At 40.9% G+C, this 16,622-nt stretch overlaps 1 protein-coding gene across 3 annotated transcripts in view; it reads right to left on the bottom strand.

Annotated features, from left to right (window-relative positions):
- Nucleotides 1–7,464: 7,464 nt before the first annotated feature.
- DOCK1 (dedicator of cytokinesis 1) overlaps nt 7,465–16,622 on the bottom strand; it is a 362,095-nt gene continuing 352,937 nt past the window's right edge. For all 3 annotated transcript variants that reach the window (XM_035138565.2, XM_035138566.2, XM_035138567.2), the window contains one exon: nt 7,465–8,621. In XM_035138565.2, the coding sequence (XP_034994456.1) occupies nt 8,526–8,621 (96 nt within the window). In that variant the 3' untranslated portion in view covers nt 7,465–8,525. The remainder of the gene's footprint in view (nt 8,622–16,622) is intronic.

Genomic DNA, 16,622 nt, shown 5'->3' with positions numbered 1-16,622 from the left:
ATGACGCTGTAGAAAAGTTTATTTTTGATGCAGTGTCAGCTTCCCACCTTTTTATTCATAAGGTTTTAATTCATGCTGCAAATTGAGACGCATACATGGCAGCATCAGCTATAAAGGATGCTGCTTAAGTAAGGTTTGGCAGGTGCGTGGAGGATCCTGTTCTGATTTTGTAAGGAGATATTTCATCCAGGCATGGAATGCTGTAGCAAACATTGACACTTCAGATGATGAGAGGGGGCTGCCACTTTGTGAACACGCCTGAGGGTGAAATCCAGGCTCCTATCAGTGTGGTATCTTTAACTGTGCTTCTCCATCCTTTGGTAAAAGATCTTTTGAGGAAAGAGTAGACTGATTTGTCCACTAATGGGAACTTCAGGAAGTCCATGAATTCTGTATCCATCATGTAATGTTTATTGGCAAGCTGTACAGACTTTCTAAACGGCATAGCAATGTTCCACTCTGTTTTAGTAACTTTCTTGATAACTGTAGGAGTGGGAACAAATCTGGAATTGGCTGGGGGTCTGCTGCAAAAATAGTGTCAGCAGTTTGCTCTGTTGACTTGGGAGCCAATCCCAGAGTAGCTAAGGTGCAGCATAGCAATGACATAGAGAGTATCTTGGAACTGTCCAGTGGGGCTTCTTTGATTACTGATTCCTCACTCCATTCATCATCATCTTGCTCTGCCAAGGCAAACAAGTCAAGCCCCGAGAATTGGGAGGTTTAAGCATGGATGGAGTCATTCCCATAGTGATGGATGGGAAAGGTGCTAGGTGAAAATGGAGCAGATAATGCTTCTTGCTGGCTGTGATTCTGAATTTTTGCAGATTTAGCAGCTCTGCTTGTGGAAGCAGATTAGGGCTGTGAGGGCTGCTGCTGCTTTGGAGTAATTATGCCCACCTGCCTTGATAAGGATCCTGTTAATGTTTCTTTATTTTACCATAAAATATCCTTACCATAAAATATCCAACTTAGATAGTTGGAAGAACTGAGCTGGGGGAGGGGAAGGGAGATCCCTGTTCCTTGGGTGAGTTGTGTCAGTGTTTGAAAAGGAAAAGGTTCTGACCTCCTTTGCCTGGTTCTCAGACCCTTGTCGGCATAAAAGAGTCCACAAGAAGGGTGTCCTTGCAGAGTATTTTCTGCTTTTATTCTTAAAAGTCTTTATCTGCAAAACGACCGACCAACTGTACACACATCAACACTACCAGCTTACTCTAACCAACAAACCAACAAACCCACACTCAACACTAACATCCACAACATATACAGTGGTGCCTCGCTAGACGAATTTAATTCGTTCCGATGGTCAATTCGACCTACGAAAAATTCGTCTTGTGAGGCACCATTTCCCATAGGAATGCATTAAAAGGTAATTAATGTGTTCCTATCAGCTCCGGGGGACACCCCACCTGTCACAGAGTGGGGATCGGACGAGGCTTCTCAAGCCCCGTCCAATCCCCGCTGTGTCGGGCAGGGTGGGGGGGAAGCGGAGGAAATATCCTCCAACTTTCCCCCCACCCCGCCTGTCACACAGCGGGGATCGGACAAGGCTTCTCAAGCCCCGTCCGATCCCTGCTGTGTCGGGCGGGGTGGAGGGAAAGCGGAGGAAATATCCTCCAACTTTCCCCCCACCCCGCCTGTCACACAGCGGGGATCAGACAGGCGGTGGGAGGAAAAGCGGAGGAAGGAGTGGATCCGTTCCTCCACTTCTCCCCCCCTTCTTCCCGCACTAATTCCCCTTTGTGTTCCACTGGTCTCTGCCGGTTGCCCCTCACTGCTCGCAGCAACCGGCAGAGACCAGCAGAACACAAAGGGGAACCAACTGCAGCGCGGGAAGAAGGCAAAGGAAGATCAGCTGACAGGCGCTGACAACTCATCTTCCTTTGCCTTCTTCCCACTCTACAGCTGTTTCCCCTTTCGCTAGAGGAATACCCTGTAGGTTTTGTGATCAGAGGTTTTTATAGCCACGCTTCGCAAGACGAAGCGGCGGCCATAGAAAACCTTGTCGTCTTGCGAGGCAACCTCCAATCGCAAAACCCATTAGTCTAGCGAAAAATTCGACTAGCAGGGCATTTGTCTAGCGAGGCACCACTGTACAGGTAAAATTAGGTGAAAGGTTGCATGAGTCATTGTAGGCCGCTGACTCATGCGGACTTAGTTCTTTTAGCATTAAAGAAACAGCGGCCAATTTTTAGCCCTGACAAGTTGTAGAAGGACAAGAGGGATGACCCTCAAAACGCAAGAACTCATCTTCCCCAGAGGATGGAGGGGATCTAAAGGCTTGTGCTACAACATGAGCTGGGCTAACCACCTCTAGATCACTGGGCTGAGCAGGCAGCGGCTGGGAAGCAGCAGGGGGAGCAAGGTCAGATGGTCTTACCCAGGCACCCCCAAACTTCGGCCCTCCAGATGTTTTGGACTACAATCCCCATCCTCCCCGACCACTGGTCCTGTTAGCTAGGGATCATGGGAGTTGTAGGCCAAAACATCTGGAGGGCCGCAGTTTGGGGATGCCTGGTCTCTACAGTGATGGGCCTGTGTGTCCTCTTCCAACCGAGACTGCAGCTGCACTGCATTAGCAGTAGGCCTCTGGAGATGCTTGGTTTTACGTTAAGTCCTTAAGGGGTTTTTGAGTCTCAACATTGCCGATCAAGGCCTGTTGTGTGCCTGAGAAGGGCATCTCACCCTATAAGGGAGGGCAGATACTTAGGAGGGATAAAGGGATGCCATGTGCAACCACTGTGACGAAGCAGTGGGTCCAAAGATCTGGCCTGGCCTGCTCATGAGCATTGGGTCTGACTAGGTCTTGGTGGGAATTCCAAAATATTGCTGCTGGCTGAGTGGGGGAGACCACCACATACCTCTTAGAAGTCCAGAATCAGAGACAGAAGGAGGAGAGGAGGGAGGCAGAGATTGGTCAGGCTTGTGGAGAGGCATGGGTGTTTCCCCCTCCTGTTGCTGCAAGATCCCCTTCTGCTGGTGTTGCAGAACCAGGAGAGGCATAAAGTGGGAGGAGCAAAGACACATGCAGGTGCAGTCTCTGATTTCTTGGGGGGAGGGAACCCTGGAGAGGAGGGTACAGCCAGCTGTAGGGATCTTTAGTATTGGCAACTGCTTCATGGGGACCCAGACCTGAGTTGCTGTACTCATTAGACCTGACACTCCTGTATGGATCCTGTTTTGCTAATAAAGAGTTAACTCCAGCTTTCTTTGTATGATTTAATTCTGGCTCATTTCTGTCATTGGGATTATTGTAGACTTGTTTCAGCACTTCTCTCTGCCACAGACTCTCCCTGCTGTGGATCACTGCTAAAAATATCCACTGCTGCAGCGATCAAGAGGTTAAATTGGAAAAATGGTAGCCGCTCACGTCTCCCTCTCCGAAGCCAGACAGTAGGGAAGGGAAAGAATAAAGATCTAAAAACTATTTTTGTTTTGTTTTTTAGAGACAGAAGATAAGAATTAACAAGGGAATGAAAAAAAATGAGAGAGAAAAGAATAGAAACTAAACCAAGATTAAAAAGAGGAGCAAAAAACTGAGGAGGGGCAGCCTATTTCCTGAAAATCCTACTCCTGCCTTCATCCACTAGAGGCACAAGTAAGCCCAACCCAGTGCTGCCACAATGGTAAGTGAAATCTTAGTTGAATGCCACCTATTCTTAATAATGGCAATAATATTAACAGATATACTGTTTAATAATAATAATAATAATAATAATAATAATAATAATAATAATAATAATACTTTTATTATTTATACCCCGCCCATCTGGCTGGGTTTCCCCAGCCACTCTGGGCGGCTTCCAACCGAATATTAAAAACAATACAGCATCAAACATTAAAAACTTCCCTAAACAGGGCTGCCTTCAGTTGTCTTTTAAAAGTAGAATAGTTGCTTATTGCCTTGACATCTGCTAGGAGGGCGTTCCACAGGGCGGGTGCCACTACCGAGAATGCCCTCTGTCTGGTTCCCTGTAACCTCACTTCTCACAATGAGGGAACCGCCAGAATTTAATGCCAAAATAAGCTTCCAGGTGGTTTACAAAGCATAAAAACTGATTACAGTGGAACCTCGGTTTACGAACGTGATCCGTCCCACGGAGGCGTTCATAAACGGAGGCATTCGCTCCCCGAAGGCACACATCTGCGCATGCGCGAAGCACCGATAGAGTGCTTCTGTGCACACGCGAGCTGTGCAGATCGCGTCTGCGCATCCGACGCCGCGGAACCCAGATGTAAACACTTCCGGGTCTGTGGCGTTCGTAAACAGGACTGTTTGTAAACCGAGGTACCACTGTACACATACATTTAAATATAAATATCCATAATTAAAATACACATTAACACAACACAGGAGACACAAGTCAAGGGAATTCAAGAGTGCATTACATAACACTGGTGCTACTAGTAAAAATAAAACTCTGGGTTTGCACAAAGTGATAAATCATTAGGCCATCACAACACTGACCAGGTTCCATTTCTAGGTTGCTCATATTTGGGGGAAATCACCGAAGGAACCAAAACATAAGAGCAGCTCTTTAGGATAAGACCAGAGGTATATCTAGCTCAGCATCCTGTTACTCGGCGTGGTTGATTTGATGCTTGTAGGAAGTCCAAAAGCAGGACATGAGCAATAGCCAGTTCCCAGCAACTGGTCTTCAGGGGCACACTGCTCCTGTTCCTGAAGTTGGCATTAAGTCATGACGACAAGTAGCCACTGATAGCTCTATCCTTCAAGAAAAGCAGCCTAATCATGGGGTTGGAATCTGAGTAACAGAAACTATTGCAGGTTACTCTTCCAAAGTTTCAGGATTCTTGCTGTGAACTAACACATTGAAACAAGAAAGACAAATCTGGAAAGTTTGCTTGTTAGAAAAATGAATTTCAACTCCAGCATCTTTGCTCTTGGACCTTGTTGCTATCAGATTTTTATTCCACCCCTCCTTCCAAAGAGCCCAGTAACATGTCATTGATGGCAATGAAATTATACTATGTGATGCTGTTATGCATCTTGTCACTTAGTTGTTAATGCTGATAGTACCTTAGGATAGCTCACTTCTATTTGCCAATTTCCATGACAAATTATTTGTAATTGACTTATCACCCAAGCAGCCTAGAAACCTGTTATCACTACCTAAGAAAGCCAAATTTATGTTGGACCTGGATCCAGTATTAATCCACTTAAAAATTATGAATTTGAGCCAAATGCAATCATTCATAGTGTGAGCAATTCTTTTCAAAGGTGACTTGAACAGCAATATTGTGTTTGTGTGTGTGTGTGTGTGTGTGTGTGTATCCATGGTCACATTGGGCCTAGTGAAAGCCATGGCTTATGTCAAGTCACTCTAAAACTTACATTATCCACCAATTACATATGCTGGATGCTGTAAGACTTGTGTGGTAGGGGAGGAAAGTTTGAATTAATACAAAAAGCGATTCAGTTATTTCTCCTCTCATGGGCAAACCTGATTAACCATAATGATTTGAGTCTATGTACTGAGGTTTTCATTCCACCAACCTTTTTTGAAAAACTGGGGGGGGGGGAGTTAATACTTGCCATCAATGCTATCTCAAGTAGAATAGCTCCCCTATTATTGTAGCTACCATTTATGAAAAGGCTATTTATCCCTAAAGCCACACTCTCAGGTGTCACCTGAGAAATAGCGATTGTAAGTCCAAAACTTAGTTTAAATCCATACACAAAATACAAAATTGGAAAGAAAGGAAATTGAAATGTCAGGGCAACTGGACCTTGTAGATAAAATTCAGCGTATTAGCACTGAAAGTTGAAGATTAGAGTGGGGGGGGAAGAGAAACACCTTTAGTGTTTTTTTTTATACTTCTGAGGCAAGTTCTCTCTTTTGTGTATGTGGCATAATTTATAGTGTGGCAGAATCCAGTTGGGAAGTGAAGAATGCTTTGCTTGGAAAATTCCATATCCATGGGGTTGGACTGTATGTCACTGCTGCCAGTGAAAAGAACAAAAGCAAAAGTGATCTAGTATTAATTCCCCCCCCCCAATAGAATACTTGGGATCAAGAAAGAACTGTTGTTTTTTGTTCTAGCCACAACAAAATAAGAACCACAAGGTTGCCTTGCTGGAGCAGATCTACTGCACAACTAACACTTAAAAATAATGTTGGAAAACACTCATTCCTCCTATCGAGGGTACTAACTTTGCTTGTGATTTTTCTGTCGGTGGTGGATATAGCAACAAGGAAGTAATACCTCCTCTTCCCCCTGTTGCTCGGAGGACTCCTGGAATTAAGAGATCAGGAGAACTATAGTTCTTGCCTCACACTGAAGGCAAGTATTAGAAGTTGCTGAGGTTGCACTTTGGAAAGCTTGCATTCTGTCTCCAGCAGGTACCTGTGTTGAAGTTGACAAATAGGACATAAAGATGATACTCAACCTTTATTGTGTGCTCTAGCATTGACGGCTCAGAGGTGTAGTCTCTTAACATGGTGGTTCTGTTTACTTGTCATGGCTAATAAGTAGGTACAGATAATTCTCCATGAATTTGCTTAGTTCTTTTTGAAAAGAGAACTCCCTGTTGATTCTATGCCGTCTCCTTTCAGTGAACGAGAGAGAAAATGTGTCTTTTCAGTGATGCTGATACTGTTGTAAATTTAACAGCTAATCATGTTTTTCGTAGTTGGTTTTATCTGCTGCAATTGTCTTTTCTTGTTGTTTGTTTTGTGTTGTGATATACTGTTGTTTAGTTTTTAAGTTATGTAAGCAGCCCCTGACATTGTGTATGTGGGATACAGATTTACAAAAACAGCAACCAAAAACTTTAAACATGCAACTTTTCTTTAAAAATAATGTAAACATAGGGAAACTCGAATAACTTTCGAAGGTAGCTTGGGATGTGCCATGGGACTCTGATATTCAAAGGGTAGAAAAATTCAAAAATCCCATTGGCCATGCAGAAGCGCTTGGGCACATCAGATCTTTAGATTCCAGTCTTAGCCTTTACGATAACAGGGATCTAACTGAAGAAAGCATTGTAATACATTAACTGACTTTTGTATGCTGCTTCCATTAGCTTGCTGTGAGTTTTGACACTTACCTAGCTTTCCACTATTTCCTTCATTTATACAGCCACCACGTAACAAGAGTTCTCTGGGTAGCATTCCCTTCTCTCCCTCTGAAGCAACTGACACCCCTTCTGGGGGTCTGGGGATGCTTATGAATAGGGTGGGCAGTGACATGGGGTTTTATAAAGAAGGGGGGAGTCACCCCAAATCAGAAGGGTTCACCTTACATGAGCAGAGCCAACTTCCTTCACAGCCAACCCCCCTTCTAGTGCTTTTTGGGATCCAAGCCATTACACGAGTGATTTTACAATTACAAAATCAGTATTCTGTGGTTGATGAGAGCCCAAAATACTCTACAGCTGATTGCCATAATGAATTAAATAACTGTTAATTCAAACAAGAAGACTTCTTATTTTCTTAGAGAAAATATTTTAAAATAATTCTTTATTTCTGAAGAGAGTGAAATATTAAAACTATTGTTAAGGTTATAAAGGTTGTTGATGATACAAAAGAACTACATTGACAAGTTTTTAAAAGTTAGTTTTTTCCTGGTTTTCTTCATAATTGCCCAATATTTTCTGAGTTCAGTTACTGGGAATAACACACATGTTAGCAACTTATACATTTTCAGTGGTTACCAACATTTAAAATGCTGTAACACCTTTGAAAGTACATAATACCATCATTACTTTAAAAGCAGGCACAGTGAAATGAAATAATTTGCAAGTCCAATAATATATACAAAATGGCTGTACATAATGGCACAACTGTAAATCAAGTACAACTGTTAGGTTTGAATTTTTGTTCCCAAAAGCTCTCCCCTTTCCTATTTTTTTAGGAAGCTCAAGATTTCTTCATTTGCATACATGATATTTTCCATAAATTAACAACTTCCTAGGAGCTTAAAACACATTCTATACTAAAATCCACACAAAATCAGGCTCAGCCAATGGTTGGTCCTTATTCTGTTACAATGGAACTTCAAGAAACAATCGGCCTATGAGAGACCAACATTAATGGTAGCCCAGAGCAATTATAAATACTCTTCACAAATACTTCTGTTTCCCTATTTCCTGAACAAAGAGCTCAAACCTATGATGATACTAAGGTACATTAGGCCAATATTTTAAAAAGGCTTGTGAATGCCAGTGCAATGACAGAGTGGACTGTTCCTCTTATTAGTCCCAATGCAACTTCTTAACTATAGTTTTAAGATTAAGATTTCAGAAGCCAGCAGGAATGATTTCTTACATTTTTTTAAAAAATGGCTGCAATAATATGTTGTCACTGAACAATACACCTGTGCTTTGGAATACAGTTTGGGTTCATAATCTGTGACCTTACGTAGAGCTATCAATCTTGCTGTGAAAATGAGAACTATTGCACTATGTTAGATGTTCTGATGTTGAGTGGTGTTAAAACACTGTGTACATCTTTAGGGAAAATAAATTTTACAAGCTCAGTCTTTGGAGGTATCCGGTCTCTTGTTCACTGGACAATTCCAGAATCCACAGAGGTTTGCTTCCGAGTAGTCTTTGGAGGAGGCGGTGGTGGAGTTTTGCTTGGTAATGGAGGTGGCAATTGCTGGAAGACAAATTTGGAACAAAATAGCTTATTGAGGAACCAATTCTATAGCAACCAGTCAATTCAGATGTAATTTCTTACACACTGCTGTGACGTGCAAGATAAAGAGGTGTACTCATTTAATTCCGTTCCAACTTTGGTCTTATTCACAGTGTTTTGCTGCTTGATGTTAAGTCTAGTGTTTAATACTGACACTAACTGGCTTCACAGGATTTATTAACTAACTTTGTTTCAGAAAGGTCTGCTATATAAGCGGCTAACTTCTGACTTTATTGGTCTTTATTAACCATCTTAGCCCTAAGCATTATCGAGTTGAGACACCGATGCTGGAATACTTTCTCTTCCCTTCTTTTATGACCAGTTTCAGGTCTGCTCTTTGAGAAATGTCTTTTTCTTTCTTTTTTGCTGTACGAAAAGGGTGGACTAGCCATCTACTTGCCACTGTATAGTAATTAAAGCTTACTAAATGTTAAAATATTTAGCTGCTGTGAATGGCATTATGCTTTGAGCTCTAGGAAATGACAGGAGCCACCAGTTGGCTTGATCAAATTAAAGACAGGAGCATAGATTAGACCTGTGATAAATTACTTACTCCCATAAGGATCAAGCTATGTGGCCGATGACAAAAATCTATACTGTCAGGATAATGTCAAGCTATTGCAGAATTGTGCACTTGCTGCTTTCAGGTTTATTTTTCAACAGCTTCATTAAGAATGCAGCCAATGTTGCTTCTTTGCTGGAAGGCTGTAGTGATACTGCAGCATCGTATCTAGCAGTTATCTTTCATGCAATCTTAGCCCATCAAGTGAACATAAACTCTCCCTTTACATTTTACTGCCTGACATCTTAATACCACTTTTACTGATTCACCCCCTCCATTTTTTATGTTTTCTCCCCCTCTTTTGCATTTCACTTTTCATATGGTAAATCCATTCAACACTTTTCTCATATTGCTAGCAGGCCTGCTTCTAAACAGAAAGTTATAAAAAAATGTTATCCATGCTACACTATCTCAGGGATGAATCCAGACGCGTAGAATAGACCCACTGAAGTCTACTCTTCAATCTCACTGATCTCAGTGGGTCTGCTCTAAGCAGGACTAAGTCTGCATTCAACCCACAATGTTTGCAAAGTTTCTTCATAGACTTGGTACAAAATGTTTGCAGTGGCTGGAAATTTTTTTACTGTACCTACTTTTGACTTGATCTTGATTTTTTTTGTCTTTTTAATTCTGAATTCAATATACAAACATTTATAGATCTTTTAATAACAATTCACTAATTGTCAGTGCCTTCACTTCCATTTAGTGGATGAAAAGAGTACATGGAAAGGGGAAATAATAGAGGAGGGGATGTCTTCTGTATTGGGGAATGTTCTTTATATAGAGTGTATTTCAGACCATTTCCCAGGACCACTGTGTATGTATTGGAGCCCTGCTGAACTGCAGACCATGAAATTCTTAATGCTTCAGTAAAACCTTTGTGAAATGTATCCTGGTCATAGGAACTCAATCATTCTGATAAAGAAATTCTATTATCAAAAATGTGAATTCTGTAACATTTTTATATATATATATATATATATATATATATATATATATATATATATATATATATATATATAATGTGAAAGAATCACTATGATACTATCATAGTAAACCAGGTCCCTTGTGGACCCCATCATGTCATTACACAATTCCACCTACTTATCTCAGTCAGAGATACCTTAGATTACATGTTCAGTAAATGTACTCACAAATGAAGTTTATTAAATGAAGCACCAGGGGGGGGGGGAGACATTTCAAGCCAATAGCAAATTTCATGCAGAGCCTAGAGAATAGATACATCCGCTAGAGGAGGGCCAGGATTAAAAAAAACACCTATCTTCCTAGATGCATCTGATACTTTACTAGTATTTACCTGCATTCTCTGCAAGTCCAGTTTTAATTTCTGTGCTCTAAGTCTAAATCTGAAGTGGTCTGGTATTTTATCGGCGTGATAAAAGACCACATCAAAAAAGCATTATGTACACCTCAAGCATCCGTTCAAATGGTCACACGGTTGTTTTACCATGAAAGTCTAGTGCATAGTGCAATACAGAAACCAAGAGATAAAGGTCTTCTTTAGTCTAATAGTTTCCTGGGACAAGGTATGTGTGGGGTGGGGAATAGACAGTACAAGGGTTCAGGACACAAAGGGATCCCAGACACAATTTTGACAGAAAGCTACATGTGCTTCATTCTGTGCTAACCAATGGGTACAAATATAGTAAGCTTGTTGTTCTAAGCCAGAAAGGGTCAAAAATACACCGTTAAAAAGAGGCCCTAATAAGTAGCTCCACACTTACTACCTTTGTTTGTTTGCATCCCTGAAACAGAGTAAAAAACAACATGCATTTGAAGACTAAAGTAATGGATGGTAGGCTATTTGCTATATATTTGTTTTCATTTCTAAAAGCCTATTGTATACTGTGGATGATACTCTGGTTTGGTTCAGTTCATTTAAAATTAAATTGACAAAAGGGCTATTTAGAATCTCATGAACAATATCACAGGTGCCCAAACCATTTACGCTCAACAATGTGGCTGAAATGCAAAACAAAATTTCGCTTAACTTTACATTAATTAAATGTCTGTGTTGATGTTTCAGTAGTTTCTAGGGTGCTTTTCAGGTTTTAAGAGATTGCTTTCTCTCTAAAATAATGATAAGAGCCTGCCAGTTCAAATTAAACCCTATTCTAGGCAGACTTCCCTCAGTCACGTGTACCCTCAGGGGAAATGGGAACCTCGTGTAAAACGCACATCTGCAACATATAAGCAATCTGTCCCTTCCATTTCAAGTACTAAATTGTCCTCATTTGTTTGGTTTCCTTCTGTATTAAAAGAAGCAATTGTGCTTTAAAATGTCTTGTTTCTCTTCATAGTCTTGGTGGAATACAGCACAATAGTTAAGGGGAAAATGGAAAATATAAAAGCAATAATGATTTCTCTCCTTCAGAATAACCCCTGGATAAAAATAAAATTTGAGTTGTGCATTGAAAGACTGGATATTTCCTTCCATGCTATTAGCCTATCAAAATTCTCTCTATGTGATCAAAAGTTTATTCAAGAGTTACTTGACTTCCTACAGCTAACTATAATATTTATTAGGTCCTCAAAGACACACATGGATATGCAACTCTTTATCCTTATCTAAGTTCCTTTTACTTAATAATTTCCTTTTCAGTTTTAATGTAGCACAGGGTTTCCACATTACAGAATATATTTAATGCCTATTGCTTACCCTGAATAATAGTGTAACAGGAGTAGCCAATATCACACCCTCCAGATGTTGCTGGTCAACAAGTCCCACTGTTTCTGATCATTGGCCATGCTGGCTGAGGCTGGTGGGAGCTGGAGTCCAACACCTGGAGGGGGAGCACACTGGCTACCACATAGCGGGTTTGATAGTATTATGTAACAGTGCTACCAGTAGTTTTCAAGGCAATATAGAACCCGTAAGCACTTGAGCTATAATATATGTGTGTGCAATAGCTGGGTGCAAAAAAAACAACAGTGATAGCCTTTAATTAAATTCTATATTTTATAATACGGATCATAGAATTATCATAGAATTGTAGAGTTGGAAGGGACTTTGAAGGTCGGTAGTGACACTCGCCCTGTGGAACACCCTCCCATCAGATGTCAAAGATATAAACAACTATCTGACAGCAGCCCCGTTTAGGGAAGTTTTTAATGTCTGATGTTTTAATGTGTTTTTAATCTTTTTGTTGGAAGCTACCCAGAGTGGCTGGGGAAACCCAGTCAGTTGGGTGAGGTATTAATATTAATATTAAATTTATCTTCTAGTGCAGCCTCTGTATTCGCCAGGGAACCAAGGGCCACTCAGAGACTGTCCTCCCTGTCCCCCAGGACTCCTACATAGGAAGGGGGAAACCAAACTGGCCTCATATACCTGTCAAAATAGCAGCAGCTGCATGCAGCTTGCACTCTTCTCCCCGCTGTGAAAAAGAACTCTACATAAGAACTAATGCCTTTTCCCTTTCCTCCCTCCAAGTACTTTTTCCTTCTGTGCCATGCCTTTTAGATTATAAGATGGAGGGCAGGGATCGACTTAGTACTGATTGTTGCAAGCCTCTCTTGGGTCCTTTTTCAGCTGAACAGCAGGGGAAAAATACTTAAAAATATCTAAAATGAAACTGCACACAGGCAAATCTGTCCAATGTAATTTCTTCAAAATAGTAACACCGTATCTGCAAATAATGGAAAAGCAATAGCAGGCACGTTTTCATGATCTAGATCATAAAAATCTTTGAATTAAAGGAAGAGCCTCCAAAGCTTTGTTATATGAAATCTGCCTGTTAGAAAGTCTCATAAAAGTAACACTGCTGCTTCAATGAAATAATTATGCCACAGTGTTCATTAACTTGCTTTTAAAGACGGCTGATCCAGGAAAGTTCATTACTCTCACCCTTCTGTGGACATCAGGTTTGCCCCCTGAACATTATCCCCATCTCCTTACCTGGAGACTTATCAGCTGGGGATCATTGCCTAAAGTCTAGAAATTTGCAAAGCTTTTTTTAAAAGAAGGAATGGTATCTCTGCAGGATCAAGACCATATTGTGCAGACATCTTAGAATCAACAGGCAGGCCCTATTCATACAGCTCTAGAATATGATTATTTAATGACCTTACCCTCCAATTGATCAGTTGGCGTGAAATAGGTTAAATCCAGACCTGAACTCAGTGGATTTTCACTTGTGTTGGAGTTTATTTTTCCCAGTTCCTCCTTCCCCCTTTAGCCCTCTTGTGTCCCCTGAAAAACTGCTCTGTAGGGTTTGGAGTGGTATGAGAGGCTGCATGGGAGTCAGCAGAGAGAAAAAGAAACCCACCTTGTCCCACCACTTCTTCTAGCAGGGAGTCTATACTGCCATCCAGATGGAGTCCTTCCAGTCATGAATAGAACACATTGGGTTGAGGACCATGGTTGTTGTGCCCATCAGAGTTACAATGCAATGTTGGAAAGGAGTAGTAAAGCTATTTTTCTCATTCCCCATGCAGCTCCCTATGCCACCTGCAAAATAGCTCTGGGGGGTTGGGAAACTTTCTGGAGCACCATGAAAGAAAGTGTGGGGGCTTGAGGGGGGAAAGGATTCAGCAATGATAGCTTCCTTCAATGAGGAGCCTCCACTGGATCTTAGTACCTTCCATGGATGGAAGGAGTATTTTCATTTGCAGACATGTAGCACCATACTCTGTATTCTGGGTAATGTACTGGATAGTTGTTAAGATCTGCCTTGAATCTGGAGAAGTAACAGTATTCACAGAATACCAAAAGGATGGGTGCTCAAGGGTACACATGATTATAACTTTTCCAACTTGCAGTACACAGATGCATATATTCGTTCTCCCATAATGTTTGCTATGAGCAGATTTCTCTGATACGGCATAAAGCATTAGAATTGGGGGAAAGCTCTTTTTCTTGCCTGTATTAGTTCTCTTATCATGCATTGGGCATTACTTCCGCTCTATGGCACATTCATCATCAAGCTTTGTATCTACTTTTGGATTGATGGGAATCAAGCCATTATTTGTGTGCTTAGTAAGCGTTAGAGCCAATGCTACAAAGTTAAGTGCTCCATTGTCTATTTTCTTCCTCTTCTTGATTTTGAATGCTAACTACGCAGCTGATTTTATATACAACGATATGTGTGAGGCTATGAAAGAACAGGAGAAAAAAGCCTTTATGTAACAGATCTTCACCAGAAACAAAAGGTCCTATTTTATGCTCAGATATATTTATTAGGGAAACCTTCCAAAAAAGAGATTTCATAATACTATGAAATGAAATGAAGATAAGATTGTGTGTGTGCATGCATATGTGCATATCTACCAGTAGATGTTTTGAAATGAGAATGGGTAGGGCAATAATAGTAATAATAATAGTGTGAATAAATCATCATAATAAAACAATTTTTCCTGAATGCATTCAAAATTGGCTAAAATGAAATTCTCATATAATGGGCTGCAATTGCAATTCAAATATTTTGTGATATAGGCCCATTTTTTGCATAAGTATTTTTGTGCCATCTTTAACTTCAATTAACACTGCATTTTTTACTTCATTTTAATACAGAGAGCTCTCTACTTTTGTGTTCCATATCATTGTTTAAGGTGAATAAAATGAGGTTAGCTAATAATTTCAGTGGGTTGTCCCCATAGATACTCAGGGTGGGTAATTCAAAAGCAGTCAAGTCTTCCTTTGCCAAATGTAACACTGATAGTTATGTGTGATGTGTCTATGTGTATATATTTGGGGGAAGCTCAGCCCTAAACTCATTGGGCTGATGATGGGCAAGTTACTGCCTCATAGCTTCTTCTATTAATATGTAAAGTAAGATTAACAACAAATCCCACTCTCATATAGGAGTAGATTGCACGAGAGGTGGGCGGGTGAAGGAGTACTGGAAGCAAAGAAAAATGGCTAAACATTGTCAAGCCACATGATTCCATTAGCATGCTGGTCTAGTGCAAGGTGATCAATACATGAATAAAGTTGCTCACTTGGAACTGGGGTTCTGAATATGTCAGAGGAATATAGTTGTATGTGATATTTGACACACTTCTAGACAATTGCAGCCTCCTTGTACAATTGGCTGACTAACTAGAATTGTATACTATGATATGCTAGAAGATGAATAGAGGAAACACTGTTGAGAGTCAATTTAATTACATTAGGGACTCCAGTCAGCTTCCTATGCAGAAGGCAAACTAGCTCCTGCATACTAAAGTATAAGCTGGATAAAATGAAGTGGAGAAATCCACAGCTAAAGCAAGTGGAACAGCTCAGAGCTGGAAACTGAGCGTTCCTCCTCAAGAGCTGTGCTATCACAGTCTTTTCCTAATACCACGTTTGGCTCTCAAGAACATTAGTGTATCAATATTTTAAATATCTGATATGGGTTAAAAGGACGATTTAAACAAAACCTACTAATTTTACATACTGTATATTCTTTTAAAAACTATTTTCAGACTTACTATTTGAAAGGAGTATTACAAGGCTTCTGCTTATTTGAAAGGAGTATTACAAGGCTCCTGCTTATTTAACTTGTCTCCCTGCTTATTTAACTTATATGCAGAATTCATCATGCGAAAGGCTGGACTGGATGAATCCCAAACTGGAATAAAGATTGCCGGAAGAAATATCAACAACCTCAGATATGCAGATGACACAACCTTGATGGCAGAAAGCGAGGAGGAATTAAAGAACCTTTTAATGAGGGTGAAAGAGGAGAGCGCAAAATATGGTCTGAAGCTCAACATCAAAAAAAACCAAGATCATGGCCACTGGTCCCATCACCTCCTGGCAAATAGAAGGGGAAGAAATGGAGGCAATGAGAGATTTTGCTTTCTTGGGCTCCATGATCACTGCAGATGGTGACAGCAGTCACGAAATTAAAAGACGCCTGCTTCTTGGGAGTAAAGCAATGACAAACCTAGACAGCATCTTAAAAAGCAGAGACATCACCTTGCCGACAAAGGTCCGTATAGTTAAAGCTATGGTTTTCCCAGTAGTGATGTATGGAAGTGAGAGCTGGACCATAAAGAAGGCTGATCGCCAAAGAATTGATGCTTTTGAATTATGGTGCTGGAGGAGACTCTTGAGAGTCCCATGGACTGCAAGAAGATCAAACCTATCCATTCTGAAGGAAATCAGCCCTGAGTGCTCACTGGAAGGACAGATCGTGAAGCTGAGGCTCCAATACTTTGGCCACCTCATGAGAAGAGAAGAATCCTTGGAAAAGACCCTGATGTTGGGAAAGATGGAGGGCACTAGGAGAAGGGGAAGACAGAGGACAAGATGGTTTGACAGTGTTCTCGAAGCTATGAACATGAGTTTGACCAAGCGGGAGGCAGTAGAAGACAGGAGTGCTCTGGTCCATGGGGTCACAAAGAGTCGGACACGACTAAACAACAACACAACTTGTTTGCTTAGGTCAAAG

The sequence above is a fragment of the Zootoca vivipara genome, chromosome 5 (assembly GCF_963506605.1).
Source record: "Zootoca vivipara chromosome 5, rZooViv1.1, whole genome shotgun sequence".
Classification (NCBI taxonomy): domain Eukaryota; kingdom Metazoa; phylum Chordata; class Lepidosauria; order Squamata; family Lacertidae; genus Zootoca; species Zootoca vivipara.
The sequence above is the reverse complement of the archived record's forward strand: the minus strand, read 5'-3'. Positions and strand labels throughout refer to the sequence as shown.